General features: G+C 38.8%; 2 protein-coding genes across 5 annotated transcripts; both read right to left on the bottom strand.

Annotated features, from left to right (window-relative positions):
• On the bottom strand, positions 1 to 6,036 carry LOC119497752 (CD209 antigen-like protein B). Of its 4 annotated transcripts, XM_037786117.1 has the most exons (5): positions 5,889 to 6,008; positions 5,218 to 5,370; positions 2,757 to 2,840; positions 2,088 to 2,621; positions 1 to 672 (listed from the first exon to the last, which is right to left on the bottom strand). In XM_037786117.1, the coding sequence occupies exons 2-5, from the start codon at positions 5,273 to 5,275 to the stop codon at positions 293 to 295; spliced, it is 1,056 nt and encodes a 351-aa protein (XP_037642045.1). In that variant the 5' UTR covers positions 5,276 to 5,370; positions 5,889 to 6,008; the 3' UTR covers positions 1 to 292. The 4 variants fall into 4 exon arrangements, with proteins under 4 accessions (XP_037642045.1, XP_037642046.1, XP_037642047.1 ...); XM_037786118.1 differs by lacking the exon at positions 5,218 to 5,370 and having other exon boundaries at positions 5,889 to 6,036; XM_037786119.1 differs by lacking the exons at positions 5,218 to 5,370; positions 5,889 to 6,008 and adding an exon at positions 3,890 to 3,988.
• Positions 6,037 to 8,591: 2,555 nt separating this feature from the next.
• On the bottom strand, positions 8,592 to 22,468 carry colec10 (collectin sub-family member 10 (C-type lectin)). Its single transcript, XM_037783925.1, has 7 exons — positions 22,229 to 22,468; positions 20,127 to 20,198; positions 14,319 to 14,390; positions 12,168 to 12,221; positions 10,465 to 10,560; positions 9,406 to 9,617; positions 8,592 to 9,251 (listed from the first exon to the last, which is right to left on the bottom strand). The coding sequence occupies exons 1-7, from the start codon at positions 22,326 to 22,328 to the stop codon at positions 8,994 to 8,996; spliced, it is 864 nt and encodes a 287-aa protein (XP_037639853.1). The 5' UTR covers positions 22,329 to 22,468; the 3' UTR covers positions 8,592 to 8,993.
• Positions 22,469 to 22,772: the final 304 nt, after the last annotated feature.

The raw sequence follows: 22,772 nt of genomic DNA, 5'->3' as shown, positions 1-22,772 counted from the left end.
TAAAAGCAGGAATACACTATCAATAAGCTATAATGTGAAGATTAAAGGAAATTCTGTGTCATTTTTACTGGATAAATCACCTTTACATTTATTTAAGTGCGTTTTACTTAATAAAAAACTATTAGAAAAATAAATGAACAAAAAAGATGAGTTGCTATCAGACTGTCTATTAGCATATCTACAGTATTTCCAGGAGGAGAAATAATAATCAGATAAAAAAATACTGTACAATGGGATGGGAGGGCCTAAATGGCATCAACTGAAAGACAAACGAATGGCTGCCCACTGGACCTTAAACCTCACAGGCCCATGAAAATTTTCTCTCACAAGGCACGTCATTAAATCTCTTTGCTGAACGCGAGACCTCAGCACAATCCTCATTTCCATCACTATTATTGGGCTCCCCGTCTTGCCAGTAACCGTCACCTACCAGGTCAGTCCCATCCACCCACTTCCACTTGTTCTCTTGCGCCCTGTCTGACAGACCGATCCAGGTTACGCCATAAAGTTTGCTGACAAAATTCAGCTCTTCATGAGAGGTTATGATCGCCAGGTCCGCTCCTCTCTCTTTACAGTCTTTTCTGCTGCTTTCCCAGGTTTTAGTCACTCCATTAGCAGAGAAAAAGTAGCACTTGTCTCCGAATGGTTTCCATCCTTCGAAACAAGTTTTACCTAGAAGACAAAATACAAGTGTATTTTAGTTATTGTGATCCTGAGATTTGGGAACAAGTTTTGGGAGCTTAAGTCCAGGTTCTCAAGTCTAATTTTCATCTTTAAATGATGTTTTTTACGACAAGTCAAAATGGCCACTCCTCAAGCACATGCCTGCTGTGATGTGTGTGTGTGTAACAGTCTATGGTGTGTAGGCATACAGCTGTTTTAGATTAATGTTTATACATTATTGATTAAAAAAATACTTAATTTAATACAATATACACAACTTTTATTTAATAAAAGGCAAAAAATGTGGACTATTATTTTAATAATGTTGGCAATCTTGATAAGAGTTTAGCAATATAAAGAGAACGCCGTCTAAACGTCTAACTGGTACTGGCGCATGCGTAGCCTACGTCTAAAACTGAAGGTCTGCGGGGGGTGGGTCTCTCCGGCTCTGCAAGGCGATGATATCGGTCAGATGAGGACTAATCAAAGTGTGTGGCAAACACAGATAACAATTTTTGACTGGGATTGCTAGAGAGTAAACTTCCCTAAATCCAACAGAGCAGGAAAGATTTGCTATTGCTAACCTTTACTCTGACATAGTAGCATCCACGACTGCCTTCCACCCAATTAAGGCCCAAAAGAGGAGATGTCAGACGTCATATCATTGGGGGTACAACACATGTGCAGTACGATCTGGTCTGCACGCGACGAAATTGAGCCAATAGCAAAGCACGACTGCAGCTCCAGTTACACTGTGCATGTGTACCCCATTACTCCAGACCGTGTTTAAATAAGCCTTGCTTCCACACAGGAAGTGCTACCATAATATTCATTCTCTACGTGACAACACAAAGATCAAGCTTCAGTGTGTTGTAAAGACTCATAGCTCCAGTATGCAGTGAGCCTGCACTTGGTTAAATGATTCCTGCAGAACATAATAGTTGTAGTTACAAGTTAACATTTCTACAGATTAATCTTTGACTTTTGGTGAAAAAAGGCCTGCTGTTTACAAAACGCTGACTCCGAGAGTTGCTATTTTGGATACAAGATTTTTGTGTTGTCTGTTTAAAGTTATACAGGAGGTATTCAGTACTTCTGTTTAACATTAAACAGACAGCACAGGATTATTTAGACAAGTTGGATTCATCAATAACCGAGCCTTGTACTTGCATTGCTGATGAGAAAGACCTGCAGAAAATACCTGAAATTGCACTGTATTAGTTAGAATTATTAATCTTCTTATCCCGGCTCTTGTGTTTAATGAAGTACACTATCATGCATTTTATGATCCACCCAAGTCTCTTAGTGTTTGATAATGTACCTTCATTTTCTACATCTTGTTCAACTTCCTTTCTACAGCAGTGAATCCAAATCCAAGAAGATTATATTAAAGTTTCAATTTCTTACTTAAGTACATTTATTACCTGTTACGTTGACAGTTAACCTGTTGACCTCCTTTTGTAGCTGATCTCGACTTTCAGCCGTAGCGTTGTATTGGCTCTGCAGCATGCTGTTTTGGCTCTGCAGCTCCTTGTTTTCGCTCTGCAGCCCATTGTTTTGGCTCTGCAGCTCCGTGTATCGGTCCTGCAGCCCATTGTTTTGGCTCTGCAGCTCCGTGTATCGGCTCTGCAGCCCATTGTTTTGGCCCTGCAGCTCCGTGTATCGGCTCTGCAACCCATTGTTTTGGTTCTGCAGCTCCGTGTATCGGCTCTGCAGCCCATTGTTTTGGCCCTGCAGCTCCGTGTATCGGCTCTGCAGCCCATTGTTTTGGCCCTGCAGCTCCGTGTATCGGCTATGCAGCCCATTATTTTGGCTGTGCAGCTCATTCATCTCTTTTGTCAGGTTTCTGGAGTTAGTCTTCAGTTGGTCTCGCTCATCTCTCATAGTGTCTCTGTCCATCATCAGGCTATGGATCAGGCTCTCAGACTTCAAGTCCCGCTGACCGATGGCACTGGAATCTGCAACAAGTTCATTTAGAATCAATGAAAACCATGAAAATGATCAACCGACCATTGATAATGATTGATTTTGAGTGTTAAATGGGAGTTTTTGCGGTGTATTTATGCTCATTGTTGAGGAAGTATTGTACTCACTGTGGGCCACCACGCCTAAGATCAAAATCAGCAGAAAAAACACTACAGCAGCTCCAATCCACCACAATGAACCACGTATCATCCCTATAAGACAATGAAAAACAAATAATGCAGATGTGTAATTTGGCTAAATGGTTTAATTAGCGGTACTTTATCTCTATCTGCATTTCATCACAGCTACTACTGTATTTCTGTTACAGTAAATGTTGTACTGTCTATTAGGGCTGCACAATTAGTCTTCATTTTATTGAAATCGCAATAAAAAAAAATTCAAATTGCAGGAGGCGCAATATTTGTTCGAGGCAAGATGTGTCAAAATACCATTTTAAATGAAATACTGTCGTGCTGCAGAGATGTCCTGGCCTACACATCATATTCTACAGACTTAATAAAACATCTTTGTTTGGTACAGATCCCCACAAAAATCACACCATAATTATTTTAATACGTTTTTCGATAAAAATTAGAATGATGTAAAAATTGTCAATCCCTCTAATATCGCAGTCAGTCAAAAATAATCGCAATTATATTTTTTCAAAATTATTACTGTACATCAGCAGGAATGAGGACAGGTGTGTGTTCTTACCTGAAATTTGAGCTCGCCATCCATACCTTGAACTGCTGCTAGGAGCCATCAGATGCACGCTATCTTCCCCACCCTCCCCTGACTTTTTGTTCATTATCACTGACATCTGACAAGTTTGTGGTCAGTGTCTGTGTCAGTTCTTATTAAGGCCTAAAGAGTTGCTGACACTGCAAATAGAAAGCTATGGGGAGGTTTGTTTCGGGAAAGACAGCCCCTCCGCTTGGAGTCTTATTTAAAGCAGAACTCTGAGATTTTTTTTAATATTAGTTGTGAACTGTAGTGTATATATGAAGCATTTCATTCCATTCTAAATAAATTGAATTGAATTGTATGCTTGTGCATCAGTTGCAGTGTATTTTAAGCTGTGATTTAGTTTGCATCAGGATTGCAGACTGAGCCTTTAAGGATGGCACAGTTACAGGACAATCAGCAAAACTCTATGAATTGACTTCCTGTTTAAAATAACAGGATGTAGGCTGCGATGACATATTATGGGTGGGAATGTGCTGCATGTTGTAAGAAATGGATATTTCGCAACTTTCCTTACCATTAAAAACAATCTCTTCAGGACTAAATATTACAGTTGGAGCCTCTAAGTGATAATGGATAGCCTTGATAGCTTGTAACCATGCAGGTTATACAGGGCCAAGGGCAAGTCAAATCTATTGTACCTGCAAATATTGAAAGTCACCATAAGGACAGCACAATTTTTGTACACTTAAATGCACTTGTACATGTTAAATGCTAGGTTTTCAAATCCATTTAACAGCTTTTTCATCACGTGACCAAAGGTGGTCGTATATGGGAGGGAGATCCTGACACCTGTCTTGGTTCAAGGATGGTCTATAACATTGAATGTGAATGTTAAGAGTTAAGTATATATAGTATATTCAGTTCATAGCAACCATGTAATAACTAATGCGACATCACCACCAACAATACAGCACCTACAAGGACATTCAGTAGGTTTGTCAGTAATGTGGAAGTAATGTAGATGAGACACTTAAATCATATTTTATATTATAAGGGCTGCAATTTTAATGCTTACAGTATATGTTTTACATGGTATTGATACTGCAGTGGATTGAAAGGTGGCAATTTTAATATGATGTTACACTGTAAACCATCAGTGTGTCTCCCTCTAGAGGCTTAAAGGTGCAACAACTTTGAAGTTGAATTCACTTAGAAAGTTATATATTCTATTTTCCTAGAACTACTTATGATGAGTCAACTACTTCCCACAACCCATTTACTGAAGGAAATGCATGAAACATCAGCAGCAGCAAAAGAGGAAGGATTATTTTTGGTAAGGGAAAAATGTGACAATTCACAATAATAACCTGATAACCTGAGGTAAACCCTTAAAAACTAGATATGAGAAAAGATCAAATCTATCATAGTTCATCCTGAGGAGTATACATGAATGTCTGTACCAACTGTCACGCCAATCTATTCAATAGTTGTCGAAACATTTCACTCAAAACCACAAATGTGAACCTTACGGTTGCACCAGAGGAAAAGTCTGGGGATCATCAAAGTGAATTATAGCCCCTGATTCATGAATGTCACTGCAAACGTTTGTGCCATTCCATCTAGTAGATGATGACATATTTCTCAGGATGAGGATGGTGATGATAGAGTCATGATAGTGGCATGGCGTTATGGACGGCAATGTCGATCGGTCCAGTCTGAAATATCTCAACAAATATTGAATGGATTGCTATAAAATTTTGTACATATTGACTTTGGTGATCCATATCATAGATATATTGCATCCTTGTGCTTGAAATTTGAGCACCCATTTTGTCTTTATCAAGACCATTGAGCACTAAAGGTAAAACACTTAAGTTTGACCAAGTTACCATACAAACTAACCCCTATCCCTGCAGACTTTCCTGATCCTCGACATGCTATTTTTTAAGTCTAGCTTCATCTCAGGCTGAACCACAGTTACAATCTACCAGGCAGACTGTAATGCAGCGTTGTTCTCAGTGTTTCTCCCCAGCAGTCCCTCTCTACTGCTGGGCTCTGAATGGTAGCACATGTAAAGTGACAAATTGACACACAATGTGGTTATTGCCAATTTACAATGAAAAGCTTGGATCATTATCAAGCATCAGTCAACATGTGCTTCCAAATGCTCCAATATACTTTTGCAATAAAGCAGTAACTTGGGATACACAGCTTCCACAGCAAGCTGCCAGACACAGTCTGACATTTTAAGGCCTTATAAAGTTGGTATGGCTAACATGTTACCAAAAAATTGCCTATTTATTTTATTTATTGGCCGTCTAACAAATTGAAGATATTTTGAAAGGTCATAGCAGGGGAAATATGGGTGTAATTAATAAGATTAATGTTGTCAGTAGTTAATAATGATTGCATCCCATTTGTTTTAGCCACTTCCAGACCTTTTATGTTGTGCAGGATGTTTGATATCACTAGGCCAGCTACGTTATAGATGAAAAACTACTGTTTTATACAATAATAGTACCATAGTTTGATCCAGGTCAGACAAAAAATTTAAAAATTGCATTTTTTTTTACCTGTTATCTGCAGTGCTTTGCATCTTCCAAGGTATTTACTGTCAGGACCTCATGATTGGTAACAGGTGTGTTTTCAGTAGGACCTCACCTGTTGCTGAGGGCAGTGTAACAGCTGCCTGCACACAATTCTTCTTCATTGGATAGACTAGACGCTGCAATGTCGTATTGCTGCCCTCTACTGATTATTAAATGATCATCTTAACAGTTACTTAAATTATTTTATATAGTCCAATACTGTGCAGATATTCCATCAGTTTCTTTATGTTAGTCCAGTTATCCAGGTTGAGTAATGTGCACAGAGTATAAACAGTTTCTTCAGGTGCTCCCAGGTCCCTATAGTTCTTGCACTGGATGAGGATGTATCTGCCTGCACACAATCTTGTTTTATATCACATTTATTTTGCATTTCTGCCCTCTGAATAATTTTTTTTCTTTGCATCATTCTTTACATACTTAGGGTAAATTCATTGGAATTTTTATAGTAAAAATATTCAGCCAAATGGACATTTTTTCCCCAGTACTCAACAATACAGTAAGTTGGCAAATTGGCAATTTTTAAAATGATTATTTATTTTAAAAAGAAATTGGCTAACTAGTTATTATTAATACAAATTACTAGTCAGTCACGCTCCAAAGGTGATGTCCAGGGTAGAGTAGTATTCATATTTGGACCGGGTTCAGTTTAAATTATCCAGCCTCACCCAGGAAATAAACTATATATTATTATTCATTTTAAGCAGCACCGTAAAACAAACAAACAAACAAACAATTAGTTATGCTGATATTTCTAGAAGCTGGTGCTAAGACCACTAACAAATTCATTACGTAGATTTCATAGTTTAAAACTCCATTTGTGTGGGTTGCAATTTGTCATCTCATCTAAAATGTAATTTTTTATGAATACAAATCACAAGTCTTATAATGTTGTTGTTTGGAGGAAGATTTTATACCACCACACTCTGCAGGCACACTTTTCAATTAGCCTGCATACATGATGAGGAAAACATTTACTAACTCATATTGTTATATTTTAAATGTCACATTTCATTTGAAAAATAATATTATTTAAGTATTATTATTTAAGTATACATCTATTTTGAAAAAAGCAACAACAGAAAAACAACTTTATCTGTTTTCCATAACAGGTACGTTGTGTTATACCAGCTCATGTTTCACATACACGTGTAACTCAGCAACACTTCACCAGTCTCATAACTGCATTTCTCATCACTGACAGGCTTCTGCAGTTGAATCTGGCATTTTCCCATGAAGTCATCTTTGCCACTCAGACCTCCGTCTTCGTCCCAGACCTGAATCTCCAGGATGTTGCTTTGGGCATTCTTGAAGACAAACCACTGTTTAAATACTGCAGTCTGATTGTTCAGAATGACTCCGGTTGTCCTCGTCACATTGCCAACTGTCATCTACATTGAATTAAAGTAGAAACATTTTATTTTAGAACAATAGTGAATGTGAAACAAAACAAAAAAATCACATTTATTGCTACGCTCATGTCCCTATGATTGTATTTCAAGGTAATTTCTCAACTTTTTGTTGCTTGAAACTGATCATTTCAATCAGTTTTTAGACCTCGTACAACATTAAATGTAGGATCACCTTAGATTAACAACTGCAAACTACAAATACATACTTATGCAAAGAGATGGAGATGTCCTACCTTAATATATGTGTCTGGGAGAGAGAATAAATCCCCACAACATAGAAAGGAGCTTTTCAGAAACACATCCACTGTTTTTCCTTTGCATTGACCAGATCCATCGGTGGCTTCGTAGTGGGACAGTACCATCAACAGCAGGGAAGCAACAAGAGCCGCACTCTTCATCCTCAATCTACACTTCTTCACCTGTGTGTGGGAGACAGAGAGCAGAGAGCTGCTGTACAGCTCCTGGATGAGATGTATGACAGGCAGGTAGTGTACTGTCATCTGCCAAAGAGATGGAGGGAAGGGTGTGTGTGTCTGACTAACAAAGGTCTGCCTACAAATGCCCTTCACTGATTTGCATAGGATATATTTGTGCATATTTGTGCACACTTACTTGGGTGAAGGGAACACAAATCTTTCTGAATTTGGGGTTTGATACGCCTTTAGTGAGAATGTTTTTATTTGGGAGGTGGTGGTACATTCAAGGAACACTCATCTTAATTACTAAAAAAACAAGAAAATGAAATAATTTCTAAATCTAACAAGATTTCACTTTACAGCTAAAACATATTTTATTCCAAGAAATGTCATTTGAGGTGACTTTACTGTGATAAAAGTGCTGTTTGCTTTTGTGCAGGCAGTTATGAGCCTACAGCGAGATAACAAGATCTTAAGTAACTAAAATGAGAATTCAAAAACAATACTGGTTTGGTTATTCATTAAATGTAAATCTAAAAGCAAGCCACCAGCCAGCACTGACTCTGAATTTGCACATTTTAAACCCTAAAAAATGACCCAAGGTTTTTCTGTGCTGTTTGTATTTGTGCACATATTGAGCATATTAAATTCTCTCCCTGTCACTCCTTTTTCTTGTTGTAATGTACATCAACAGAAAATGTATTTGCAACAATATGAAACCCATTAATTGTGTTGTTTTTTTTTTAAACCAAAACTGTCAAAATGAACAGGTTCTACCTTGTTAATGTTAATATTCGCTGGTTACAAAACAAGAACAAAACAAGCCATTTGCAGATGTCAGCTTGGGGAAATTGTGATAGGCATTTTTTATCAGTCAAACGATAAATCAATTAATCAAGAAAACAATGTGCATATGAATCGGCAATGAGTATAATGGTAAGTTGCTGCCGAAATTAAAACTTTACAACAAAAAAAAAGATACTTATAAAGCTGTATGAATTTAATGCTTACATTCACAAACAAATTAGCCATTTAACGGTACAGTGTGTAGAACCATTTAACATTTACTCAGGAATCCGTCTATCTGTCTGTGATGATGTAATACCATTGTTATTATCTGATTATGCAGGCACAATGTATTTTTCATTTCAGTTACATTTTCATTACATAAATTGCCAATTTTAAACAACAAAATATATATGTATACATACATATGTTAACAAGAGTTAACTATATATGTTAACTCATGATGATGCTGTCGAGGCAGGCGTCCCTCTTCCCCCTCCACCTCCTCTTCTCCTGCTCTTTGGGAACTCGCAGATGAAAAACATGGTGGCTTCACACTCCACATGACTCCATGTTCCAGTGCTGAGCAGCTCCACACAGCTTGAGTTTGTGGTGGTGGTGGGAGATACTCTGGACTTGAGCTCCTCCTCTTGGCTCCAAGCTGCAAAACCCTGCAGAGGGCTGGAGTCTGCATAAACATGGCTGCTTGTTCCATCCTGATGACAAAAACACACACAGAGAGAGAATTTATTCGACAGTTATTCACAACAGATGAACCAGGTTTCAAGAAACTTTACCCCTTGATACTGATCCTCCTTTAGTGGCTGCAGTGTATGCGTTCATTATGAGCATGTGATGGGGACCACTCACTGTGTCCCTGCTTTGAGCCTGCACCCCTATAAACACTCTGGTCAGTCCTGCCTGACTGACGTAGTCTGCCATCAGACGGTTGGTGTTGGTGGTTTTCGGCATGGCCATGGTGCCTCCTCTCAGCTTGCAGTTCATTGAAGCCTCTCTGAACCTCTTTGGCTCCTTCACCAGCAGGTAGTACCTCTCTTCTGTTTCCTTCAGCCCCAAGATGACTGCACAGGACAGGGTCAAGGGTCAGAGGTCTTTAGGAGTTAGGTTATTTACTTGTTTTCCATGATACTAAATATATTTCTTTGCACAGAATGTAGATGTTCAAAGCAAAAAGGTAAAACAAACTACACAAAAATATGCATTTAGTAAAAAACTAAAAAGATTAAACTGAATAAAACAAAGAAACAAAAAAGTCTTAAGCCAGTGGGACAGTGCTATTTACCATTAACCCTTTTCTATAGCAGGCCAAACATTGTTAGGGGTGTTGTACCTCAGCCACATGATTGTCAGACTAAATGAATGAATAAAAATAAGGATGTATCTTTACTGCCTCTATATGGCAGTTCCACTATGCTTGCAGAAATCACAGGAAAAAAGAGAAAATGGAGAGAGAAAAGCTGTTTCTCGTTGTCGAAGGTCATCAAATTCCATGCCAGGAGTAAACACATGCATGAGAAAGCTAAATACTGTAAGTCATTCTTACAAAAGAACAAAAGGCAAATGAGGAATTGGTGTTTATACAGTTTTCCAGGCCGGTTTAGATTTAACCTCAGACCCAGAAACAGTAAACATGCTTTAAAATAAAGATACAGATTTATATTAAAGATAACAACAACATAAGGGAAGGTAATATAAAGAAGGAACACAACAAAAGAAACACAAAACATTAAGTAACAAAACATTTTCTTTCTTCTACAAATTCATAAATTCAATATTAACACGATATATCTTTTCCCTTTTTTATCTTTAGAGCTGCATGTTATGGTTTTTACACTTTTGAGGATATTCAGCTGGCTTACTAACTTACTGTATGCTAATGCTAAACCACATAGATATCATAGCACTCACCGTTCTTCACAAACTTGACAGCGTTCCTCAGCTTGCCTACATTGACATCCAGCTGTCCGACCACCTTCCTGTACCTGCCACAGTCACATGTTGTGCCTGGTGGATAAAGCAAAGAACAGCACATGATTTGAGTCCGTACAGTGCGTTACAACTGTGACAAAACTGTACCACATATATTAGTATAACCCCTTACAGAAGAGCAGTGTTTCCCAAACTTTTCTTCTGGGGACCCACTTTTTAAAAATGATAAACCATTGCAACCCAATTCACAATAGGCCTTATCTATAAATTGTGAGAAGAGTGAATTTGTGCGTAAATGAACGTTCCTGACCATTTTTACTGCCGTTTCCGCATCACCTCATATTATCTTGAATAGGTAAATCAGCCTTTTCGAAGAGCTTTGCATTTGTTAAATCACAACTTTGTTTTATGCATGAGTTATTGAAATCATATAGACATGTTAAACATGCCTGCGGGTCATTTTGACCCCAGGACAGCGGGAGGGGTAAATGTGCTGGCGGTAATATGAGAAAGATGTAATTTCTTCACAGAAACACATCTCTTATATTGGAAACATACAAAGTTAAATACTTTATAAATGAGACTGTACAAACAGAATGTATGCTAACCTTTCGTATTAGATTCAATGTTATCAGTAGGCTACAATTATCAGATCAACATGAACATTCAGGCTCCCTCGTGTGGCTCAAAAGTGTACCTCAGATATAAATCTTTAAGAGACACTGGTAGAAATTCTGCAAATTTATTTGGCGACCCTAATAAAATCTCCTGTGACCCACATGTGGGTCCCGACCCAGTCTTTGGGAATAACTACAGTAGAGCACCACTGTGCTTTCTTTGCTGTATGATTTGATCATCATTTAAGAGCCTACAAGTCCTCAGGCACAAGTCCTGCTGCATGGCAAGAGCCTCCTCCACCTTAGCCCTGGGTTATTTGAATTAAGTTAATACCATTGAAGGATTATTTGCAATGCCATCCATAAGGTTTCATGATATGTGTACACAGGGTAATCAGAACAAAGTAGAGCAGGGACATTTTTCTCAAGTCTGTTACCAACTGCTCTGCCAGGTCTGTTACTGCAGTCATCTTCTCTTCTTGCTTGTCCCAAGGCTGTTTGCATTCAGTCTGGTTTTCAGCAAGTGAAACACGTGATCATGTGGATTGAGGTCGAACCATTCCAGTGTTTGACCTTAAAAAAAACTCCTTGTTTGCTTCATCTGAATTTTTAAGATCATTGTCCTTTAGCATGGGAATAAAATTGGGGAACTACTTTATCAACAACACCCATTTGAAAGCTAAAAGTCAGCACTTTAACCTCACAGTCATCATTTGATTTCAACTCGCGTGTGCTGGAGTAGACGCCCAAAACAATGAAAAACATCACTATAAGCTGTATTTAATGCTGCTCTGCAGTATTTCTGCAGTTGGGAGTATCCCAAGTATCTCCAGAATCATTTTATAGGAACCGTTTTCTTTCTTGCAGTAAGTGACATGACTCTATATTTACCAATTGAAACCAAATACTGAGTGTTGAGGTTTCAGGGAAACACTGGCACATTCTCTGTCTAGGCTGTTTAATTGTAAATGTAACATCATCATGTTGGTCTGAGAGGAGCACAATGCCAGGTATTGTCTCATATATAGGATCTCAAAAAAGCCAGATTGCTGTAGATTTACTCACCTGGTTTCCCTTTTAGACCGGAGGGCCCCTCCAAACCGGTATCACCTTTGTTACCTACAGAGCAACAGAAATCACATGGGAGACAGTTCTGTGATCCTGGCAACTCACTTTTTCTTGTTTTTAATCACTTCAAATATAAATAAATAACACTATTACTAATAATTCAACATACTGGCAGCTTTGTACAGTATGTTATTATATGACATTGTGATGTAGTTACAAAAGATTACCACCAGATGGCTGTATCATACATAAAACATTTTAAACACGGCTGCACACAGGTAGAGATTTACTTAGGTCACATTATTTTGACCTTTCGTAACCCAGATTTAATTGTTCGAAATAGACCTCAACATGAAAACACACATTTTTTTCTTCTTCTGAAATGCAGAGATGTGGGTTAATAGTTACTTTTGTGTGTAAATGTAATCCAGAACATATTCACTTATAGTTAAGCTTTACTGAGGAAATGAAGTGAGTGTTTTTTTGAGGAAGTACGCTGCAGTAAAAACATCACAATAGGCTGGTTTTCTATGAGGACATATTGTACCTGTACTGATCAGACTGAGTGGCTTTTGTGACGGAATAAACAGTTACAGTTTGATCACCCTGACAAAATGTGAACATTTCTGGCTTCAGACTTATTATCCAGTTGCCAGTATAGAAGCTACACGGGTTAGTAAGATAAAATGCTACCAGATAGGCAGTGCAGTGTCATCTAGAGGGGAATAATTTTAAAGTTTAATAGCTTTAGATATTTGCCCAAGCAAAATGTAAGCCCTGTAAACACTCATAATAAGCAGACATGTGCATAGAATTATAGCAGATACAAAGGTGCTCATGTATCATAATAATCTTATATATATCTTTAATAAACACCAATTTTGCTAACATGGAAATTAAAACTATTTTCTGTGAATGAGTCTGAAACATGGAATTCAGTAAAGCAGTAGCTGGATTTTAGCTTGTGATTTTCCTAAAGCTAAAGTTTTTTCTCTCTAGGTGTTTTATGAGCTACAGGCGCTCAGGATCAAGGAAAATCCAAACCTGTGACCTCACTCCTTTTTGCCTGAGATGGCTGATGCACAGCCACTTTCCTGTAAGTGTATTAAACATAATGAATACTGAGAAAAGCGCATGCCTAGAGAAGCGGGGGAACATGACTGCTCATAAAAATAAAAATAAAGATAGAAATTGTTTCAGCCACCCTGGGCAAAGCAGCTGGGTGACCTCATACTGTAGGATTATGTATTCTTCTATCTTTGGACGTGATCTAAAACATAAAAGAAATGGGGAAAATTCCTCCCACTGTGTATTAGTCTGGGGACTAATTAAGTTTTGCTGATTTGTGTAAAAATGTCCGTTCTGCTTATTTTAATGTTTTGAGTCTATGATCATGGAGCTGCAGTCCAAGCTGAGGAGGAGCTCAGGAAACTATATTTCTTCTTTTAGGCAATTATAAAGTCATTAAAATCCTGGAGAAACCTCACAGCTACATTTTTGCCATTTTTTTAAGCCTGTTGTTGACAACTACAGGCAGGTTGAAAAAGTGTCATGGCACTGGAACAAGGACAAATTTATACACTCGATGGTTTTAAAGTCCATCAATCTTTCTCTCATTTTGTAAATATGTTTTTTCACAAGACACTGAGGATGGGAGGCTTTCCACTTGATGCACTTTCCTGTTTGATGTATTGCTATTTAATCAAAAAGGTCTATGAATAAAATAATAATAATAGAGAAGGAGAGATGAAGACAATTCACTGTATTCATGGTTGATTTTGCCACTACTTTAAGTCGCTGAAATGTGTTAAAAATGAATAGAAAGGCTAAAAAAACTGTATACATCTTTATCTCAGTCCTTGTTTTTTAATGTCTCTTATTTTACTATTTTGTGCTCCTTGTCTGTTGACCTGATCATTTCTTTTTTTGTGGTTTGTTTTATTTTATTTTATACATTTATGTACATCTATTGTTTACTGTTTGTGTCTGATTGTGTTGCAGCATCATTTCCACCATTGTTCATTGAACTCTATCCTTCATCTTTGTGTACTAATTCCCTGTATTGTTTTGTATATTTTTCCTTGTGCTATTAAAAAAAAAAGACAGAGACAGTGTTTACAGTAAAAAAACAAAACTTTTTTGTTATACCTCTGTCTCCAATGGGCCCCATCTTTCCTGTGTGGCCCACCTCTCCTTGAAGCCCCATCTCTCCTGACACTCCTGGAGAAGAAAGAGAAAGAAAGTATTCACGGGACACGGTAAAAAAATCTCATCATCTCAGTCTGAGATTATGACTTTCCAACACAGAGTGCATAATACTATACAGAAAAAGGTAGTGTACACAATGCGCAACATTTTCCAGAACCTCAGTCTTTTAGTAAAATAAATATGGTAGATATCACTGTAAAATCACTTCATTGTATGTCACTATAAAGCAAGGACTCTCTGTCTATCCCTCTGTGTGTCCTTCACATATCTCAAGAACCGCTCACCCAATCTATTTCACACTTGGTGGGTGTATTGCTCAGGACTAAAGGGAGTGCAGTGTCGCATGTGGTGCAATTTGACCACATGGTGGCGCAATAACAATGAACTTTACGTTTTGGCCTGTAACTTTTGGACCATAAGTCTCAAAAACAAAATCTTCAAAAGTCCAGACGAATCTATCCATATAAGCCACGCCCATTTGCGTGTAGATTTTCCACCAATTTAAATTGTGTCCAAATCTGTTTTTTCCGCTGTTCCACCTACAAATTTTGAGCAATTGTCAGCAAATTTGGTTCAAACGATCTCTGGACCAAGCCAGAAAAAGTATTTTTTTTTAGATTGTTGATGTTCCATAGAGTTTTGCTATAGCTGGCCCTCAAGGTTAGCTCAAATGCTGTGGGCAGGGCTTATATTACACATTTGGTGGACATGTGTAGATATGATGCCTGAGAGACCATGACAAATATGGTAAATATTGGCTTTAGCAGCATCATCAAACTATAAAGGACGTATTCTCTGTCTGTCTGTATATATACTGTATGTATGACTGTCCTTCGCATATCTTGAGAAACGTTCATCCAATCAATTTCACCCTTGGTGGGTACAAGCAGCCATACGTTCTCGACAACGCTGCCAGCAGAACTTCAAGCAATCGGCCCGTTACGATCGGGCACGCGCTCCAAACGGGCACTGCACTGGTCTCCTGAAGATCCCTTATTGTTAGGCATGCATTATATAATCCAGGCCTGTCATATTCTTACAATTATGACCGTTTTTCATGGCTTTCATCATTTCTCTTTTGTTTCTTGATTATTTTGATGTTTTCAAGCTTAATCAATATAATTGCATCCTCACAGAGACTGCGAGCCCTGAGGCTTTCTTCCAACAATCACTGCATTGTTCGGTTCCAATTGATGCTGTTATTGCTATTATTATTATGCCAGTAAATAAATTAGAGGGAAACATGCTGATTTTTTTTGGGCACAAACTAATGTTTTTTTTGGGTTGAGAGGTTTGTGGAGTGAAGGTAGTCTGTGAGAAAGTGCACATTGTTGTAGCCGGTTCAGTAAAAGTTGATGTTATGTCTATTTGTTATTTTTTGTTTCTTTGGTTCCTGTACTGACACACAGAACATGATATGAGTTGATCGAGTTCTTGTATTTGTAAGCATCGATAGTGATCATCTATTATTAGTTCTGATCTGATTGTTGTCACCACAATGACTGTAACAGATACAGTCCTTCTCTGTAATCTGATTACTATCATCTGTCTCTCCACAATCCTATTAAGGCTGCTTTAGTTTGATGTTAAAAGAGATACTGAGAAGGCACAAGATTTTGGATGTTTTGGGAAAGTGTAGGAGGAAAATAAATAAGTCTGTGTGTGTGTGTGTGTGCGTGTGTGCGCGTGTGTGTGTGTGTGTGTGTGTGTGTATGTGTGTGTGGGAAAACTACAGAGCAGACTGAGGCTTTCTGCCAGCACTTGAACGAGTATTTCCTCAGGAAACTATTCAACTGGAAATTGATGGGGTTTGAAATAGTAAGTGACATATTAGAGGGATTCACTGCATACACACATGCACGCACGCACGCACGCTCGCACACACGCACACACGCACACACGCACACACGCACACACGCACACAGAGTCAGCTATTCACTACTATTTCCCCCTTCCCACTTTCTCATGTTGTTTTTGTACTTGATGATTTTTGAGAAGTGTTGGCAGAAGGTGTGAGGTCTTATGGATTGTGTGAGGTCTGGTAGACTCTTTGGCCATTATGGGAATTTTCAGCATTTCACTGTAATCTGTATGCAATTTTTGCATAATTTTCAGCGTGAACGCCTGAGAAACACCATCACAAAGTAAATATTTTCACGATACTGACCTGAGAACTGATTGTGAACCGTGGTCTGTGATTATAGGTGTTTGCTTTTTGCTACGTGAAGAAATTCAATCTGTTGGTCTCTTGTTATTCCTTCTGTGTCTATAAAAGTTGATTAATGTTGTTTTCACATGTGCTTATGCTTGCCAGTTAAACCGTCTATCTGAACGTCCAGATAACAGTCCTCCCTATCACTGCAGTCGCTCTTTATAATGGCCAACCCCTCCAACCGGTTTAACGTCTGGATTCTCCAGCTGCTGGAGGATAAAGGAGCAGAAGGCCACAATTTTTCATTCTAATCATGGAGCCTTAAGCTACTTCAAAAACGATCAACGGACTAGACATTTTCAAGGCTTAACGTAACAAAAATACAGGAGATTAAAATGCTAAGATCACATCATTCATTACACACTGTTTGCTCAAACATTATGAGCAAATATGAATACTGGTATTTCTGCTTTTCAGAGCTCAGTGGACAGAAAGAGAGCATGAAATAAAGTCCTAGAGCCAGATTTTCCATTTGTTGTACAAATGGTCCATTGCTAGCCGTCCTAACAGGTCCTTCCCAAGAATTAAGAACCTTACATAACCCCTAACTCTACGATCTGTAACGCCGAAATCCTCGCCGAAACTTTACCAGCAGTTTTACAGTAACTAAAGCACAATTAACAAATGCAGAAATCCACCACCACGGTTTGTTGACGTTAATAAGCTCGGAGCAACAAATCGTTTTTGTTGCCCACCAGAGCATTCAGTCATGTATTCCCTTTTAACATTCCAAAAAATGCTTCCTGTAAAACGGCCTAACTTAAGACGGGGAATACATGCGTCATCTGTTGAGCCGTTGGCATACTGCAGTTACAAAGTCATCATAGGAACCTGCGTCCATTCCTACAGGAAGCATACACACAGAAAAACCATAATGATTGGGTTTGCCGTAGCCTCCTGTCGACAAAGTTGAAAAGAGTTCACGTAAATATACTTTCTTTCTCTTTACGCTTTCTGGAAAACACTCAAACAGTCCTGGCATGTGTCTCTCACACAGTCTGATGACAGCAGTGTGTGTCCGTTGTTGTAGAGTGTGTGTAGGAAGTTATTGAATACAACCAACATCTGCGGAGAGCAAGAGGGCAGCCAGGAAACAGTGCTTTCATACAGTGTGTGCGTGTATATACAATTATGCATTGTACGTGTCCATCTGCGTCCTTGTGTCCACATGCTTGCTTGCCTTGTGTGCACATAGTGCATTGTATGTATGCCTCAGTATGTGTGCAAAGTCATCTGTGTATATCATATGGCTGGCTGGTTGGTGCGATAGTCTACCAGCCCAGTTGGAACACATATGGCAAAGCGGGACGCCACTGCTTTCCTCAGCAGCAATTAACACGTCTGCTTCCTGCACAGACACACAGCAGGTCTGTCTGTCTGTCGGTCTGTCTGTCTGAGACAGAGCAAAGCAGGCCTCTGTATCTACTGCACAGCAAAAGGAAAGCAAGCTGTCCAGAGCAGGAAAAAGCAGAAGCTGCTGCCAGGGCAAAGTCACGCAGGCTGTCTGGAAGCGCGCAGTACAGAGAGTAAGACGTGATTGTTTGTCCAGGTTACGGCAGCAATGTAGATGATATTTCAGAGCTACAGACGGGTGGAGTCAGACTTTATTGCTTCTGTGCAAACATAAGAGAGAAGTGAGGCCTTCCCGCCCATTTCTTTTGCTGTTATTATTCCACTTTCAGTCGTCTTTAGCCCTTGTTACACATGCTGCAAGCATGTTGATAAAAACAGAAGCGCAGTACTTTATTGTCAATCATCTTCTTGCACCATTAGGCCTTTGAAACAGAGGACATTTTGACATGTAAGCACAAGTGTAAGTAATAAATTAACGAAGGCTGAATTCCATTTAGCTGCATCACACTGTCATGGCTCACTGGTAACACCTGTTCTTTGCCTACTATGAAATGTCAAAATGTCTGCTGTGCAAAAGGCCTATTTGAAAAAAATTCCACTCATCTAACCGGTTATTTATATATACCTTAAAGAAAATAAAAACTCACAATGAGATGAGATTATTTCACTACATTACAATATAATTGAATGTTGAATTACCTGGATAATAGTGCAGAAATAACGGTTCTGTGTTCCAAACTTTGCAAAGTTTAGTACAACCACAGTCAACACCAAGCAATACACAGTCACCTACAATTGACCTATGACACTGTTTGTCGACCATGTATCTTCGGGTTTCATCTTTCTTCTACGTGAGGAGTTTTCAAGTCTGATTTTTCTGTGACTCACAAAGTCCAGCTAGTGTGGGTGCCATTAAAACAAACCTGGAGTCACTGCGATAATGACAATATTTGTCCACTGCATCATCTTCAACCGCAGTCTGATAACAAACCAAATGTTATTTTATTTGGATAATAATGCTGGCCTTAAAGGGGAACTCCACCAATATTACACATCAAAGTCTGTTTACAGGTCTTGGGCAGTACTACTACATATGGGAAAAAGTTGTGTGAAGCCTTTTGTGGTGATGTCACTTGAGTCAGCGTCGTTGGGGTTGAAGACTACAAGTTTTTAAAAATGAAAGAAAATCATGTGGAGTTAGAAAGAAATGGACTTACCAGATCCATGTTGTCCTCATCTCTGCTTGAGGCTAGCGGCTCAGGGCTATATTAGCTGCTACTAGCATAACCACAGACTGTATATATGAAGTGGATGTAGTCACCGTGAGGTCTGCTATTGTTTTGAAGCCTCGAGTTTGGCATTTTGACTGTCACCATCTTGTTTTTTTTGCAACCAGAAGTGACACCAGAGGGTCGAGCTAAGTACAACCGAACGCTGAATAAGAAATTTTTTGGCAACAACGAAAAAGTTATAATTAACTTTCTTGAACTAAAAACACACTGTGAAAGGGTTAAAGACAACAACTCCCAGACCGGACAACGCCGTGGTAGCGACCTGTCAGTCACAAGGTAGCCACGCCCTAAAGCATCCCCTGCTTTATGGTCTATTTGACTCTAAATGGGACCATAATTTACTAAACGAACATCATGCTGTATTGAAGAAGACTTGAAACTAGCGACTGAGACCATAAACTCATGTTTACAATGTTTACTGAGGTAATAAATCAAATGAGAAGTAGGATCATTTTCTCATAGACTCCTATACAATCTGACTTCTCTTTGAAACCAGAGGAGTCGCCCCCTGCTGGCTGTTAGAAAGAATGCAAGTTTAAGGCACTTCAACATTGGCTTCACTTTTCAGAGCCGGAGGTTGCTGCCTAAGCATAACACACTCAAATCTCCGACTGTGGTTAATGTAGGCATCAGGCTTTGACGAGGAAGAGGAATCCATGGAATAATAAAAAACTTTATCTCTGGTTCTGCTGCATCCATTTTTTTTAACTGTCCATTATGAGTCTGACAGTGTTGGGACTACAATGGTAAATCGGTGGAGTACTCTTTTATCAGGGAAATGTCTTGTATTGTTTTTGTCACTATTTCGTCCTTCTTTTCCCCACTATGCACCTTATATATAATTTCCCCACTATGCACATTATACATAATAGATAGATGGATGCTTGATACCTGGAAGTCCTGGTGGTCCATTCTTTCCCAGTCTTCCCTGATCTCCCTCCTCTCCAATCTCACCTTGGTCTCCTGGATTAAAAGGGAAAGACATTAAAGATGATGAAAATGATATGCATAAGGAGAGCATGCTTCTCATAATGTTTCGTTCTGTTCGGAAAAGGCCTGTCAGAGGCCATGTACACAGCTAGCTTGCTTTCCCAGAGTGACAGAGATTAAATCTGTATATTCCCATTTACTGCTGGCACGCATGGAATATCGAAGCCATCACAGGATAATGATGAAACATTATCAAAACTAACAGTTGGCCAAGAACATCTCCAGCACAGCGCTCGGGTGAGCGAGTGTTTGTGTAAGATCCAGTGCAGGCCCAGTTGCGGGTTTTGGTGCTCTACTACTGTAAAGTTGAGTTTGAATCAACTTTGGATGTTTATAAAAGTGTTTTTGACTCTTCATATTCCATTTTAATCTATGGTCATCCAAGCCAATACCATTTTCAAAAGCACTTACTCATTTTAAGTATTAGTGACACCACGTATTTTTCAAAGTTGAAAGCACAAATGGGTTCAGGAGAAATATCTCTGGTTGGTCCACTGCTCAAAGAGCTCTTGGCAAGAAACCCTGAGAGGTTTCAGAGTGTCTATTAGAGCTGTAATTTTGTCCCACTTGTTGATGCCAACAGCACTTTATATCTTGTTAAGTGCTGGGCTTTAATATGAACGACTGTAACAAACTCCCTCTATTAGACTGGAGGAGTACTTAGGAAAATTAATGATTCAATTCACCAGGCTGTGCAGACATTTTCAAGTAACCTAAATCACTGCAATTTCAAGTGTTTCTGTCTGCATAAAATTGTTTCCTTTTGTGGACTACTGAACTGAAACCATGCACGGTAAAATTACTAACACGCCGCGTTTGTGTGATTAAGGTGTCAAATAACGGAGAGATTTGTGAGTAAAAGCGAATTCAATCTTGTAACTTTTCTGTAGACATTGTCTCACTAAAAAAAAAAACGAAAATGCCGGTAAATCCATTTAAACACGCTGAAGTCAAAGTACCAGTAAATGCAATAAAAGAATGTTTGTTGGAGAAGTTAAAATAAATAAGAGCAGTTGTGTGGACAATCTTGGTTTGGGATGATACACAGAAAAATGCACGTCCGACACCCACTCGAATACGCAGACGTGAGAAAACACACACTCAGAGGCTGAGTCTGTGGTCAGCAGTGTATCTGGGATGAGACTTGTACAAATAATCAGTTCAGTTTAGTGGCAGCTGTCTAAATACACGCTGTTACAATGGGACTTTCTTATGGAACATTCAGTGGAAGGCTGACAAAATGTACACTCACCTCCTTAGTGAGTGTATATGTGACTGTTGCCTTTTCACTTTCCCATGCTACCAATTGACTTTATAGTTCAGTAACTACTTTTCTAAAACAACATTTGTTCATGAGAATGAAACAAATATAATTTTTTCTATGTTCAAGAACTGTAAAATTCAGATTTTTCACTTGACATGCATACAATCTCAGTTTCTGCATGTTGACTGCTGCAGTAACATCTCTCTAACTTACTCTCAAACCAGAACTAAAAGCGGTGTTTTTCAGTAGCGTGAATGGAGCTGAAAAACTGCTGCTTAGCTTAAGTGTGTGTGTTTTATTAGGTCTGTCTGTCTGAATCAGCAGGGGAACGAGCTACTGGATGTCGTAAAATGGAAAGCACACACACACGGGGAGGCATTCCCTCCAAAAAGACTATATGGGGTAGCAGACTGCTAGCTAATAAACTACAGGACATTACATGCCTGCTACCTTTATCATCAGTTCTGTAAACCCTGAAACACATTTGGGGTGTTTCCTCAGAATTTTCCATTTGGTATTGACATTAACATTGTAAGGACATTTAGTTTACACTCCTTTACATTTACTATGAAGTCATAAATTGTCTTATCTAGGCCAGAATGAACAAGCCAAATTGTAAAGAACCCAAACAGTATAAATATATCAGAGTATATTTATTCCTCTTCCGCCACATAGATTTGTGCTATTAATAAGATCTTCAAGTAAAATGTTGAAGTACACACTCTGGGACATGCCTTACCTTTAGCTCCAGGAAGGAGGGCATTGGTGCAGACTTCAGTAGAGGCAGAGATGTAGTTGAACACGGCTGCAAACACACAGAGCACCAACAGTCCCATCATATCCCAATCATCACTAACCACTGAGGAAGATCCTGATTGTTTTTAGGTTTGCAGGTTGTTGCTATAGCGGCAAAGTGTGTATCTCATGTGCCAGTATAACAGTTTTAACTGTATGAACAGAGGATCAGTGCAGCACTAATGAGCAAACACACTGCAGAGAGGGTCAGAATAGAGCTATGCTGTTGTTTATAGGACACACAAACACACACACACACACACACACTTGTTTATAGAGTCTTATCAGTTACTTGTCATAATGTCAAACAACACTTAACAGAGCGCTGCATTCCTGTATGTCTTGTCTCTTGGGATTTGAAACTGTGCAGTTTATAACATACATTGGATAGATACAATATTGGGAGATAAATGAGAGAATAACAGTCCGGGACAAATACAATGTAGTGTATTTATTTTTATTTATCGTGTTTAATAATTTTTACTTGT

This window comes from Sebastes umbrosus, chromosome 11 (assembly GCF_015220745.1).
Source record: "Sebastes umbrosus isolate fSebUmb1 chromosome 11, fSebUmb1.pri, whole genome shotgun sequence".
NCBI lineage: Eukaryota > Metazoa > Chordata > Actinopteri > Perciformes > Sebastidae > Sebastes > Sebastes umbrosus.
The sequence above is the reverse complement of the archived record's forward strand: the minus strand, read 5'-3'. Positions and strand labels throughout refer to the sequence as shown.

What these genes read in the sequence shown, in the direction of transcription:
- LOC119497752 (XM_037786116.1), bottom strand. Translation starts at nt 3,448, where the DNA reads ATGTCAGTGATAATGAACAAAAAGTCAGGGGAGGGTGGGGAAGATAGC. An exon ending in CTTAGGCGTGGTGGCCCACA is followed by an intron (nt 2,622 to 2,756) that starts GTGAGTACAATA and finishes AACTTGTTGCAG; the next exon opens with ATTCCAGTGCCATCGGTCAG. An exon ending in GTTAACTGTCAACGTAACAG is followed by an intron (nt 673 to 2,087) that starts GTAATAAATGTA and finishes TTTGTCTTCTAG; the next exon opens with GTAAAACTTGTTTCGAAGGA.
- colec10 (XM_037783925.1), bottom strand. Translation starts at nt 22,328, where the DNA reads ATGATGGGACTGTTGGTGCTCTGTGTGTTTGCAGCCGTGTTCAACTAC. An exon ending in CCTCCTTCCTGGAGCTAAAG is followed by an intron (nt 20,199 to 22,228) that starts GTAAGGCATGTC and finishes CTTTTAATCCAG; the next exon opens with GAGACCAAGGTGAGATTGGA. An exon ending in TGGACCACCAGGACTTCCAG is followed by an intron (nt 14,391 to 20,126) that starts GTATCAAGCATC and finishes TTTCTTCTCCAG; the next exon opens with GAGTGTCAGGAGAGATGGGG.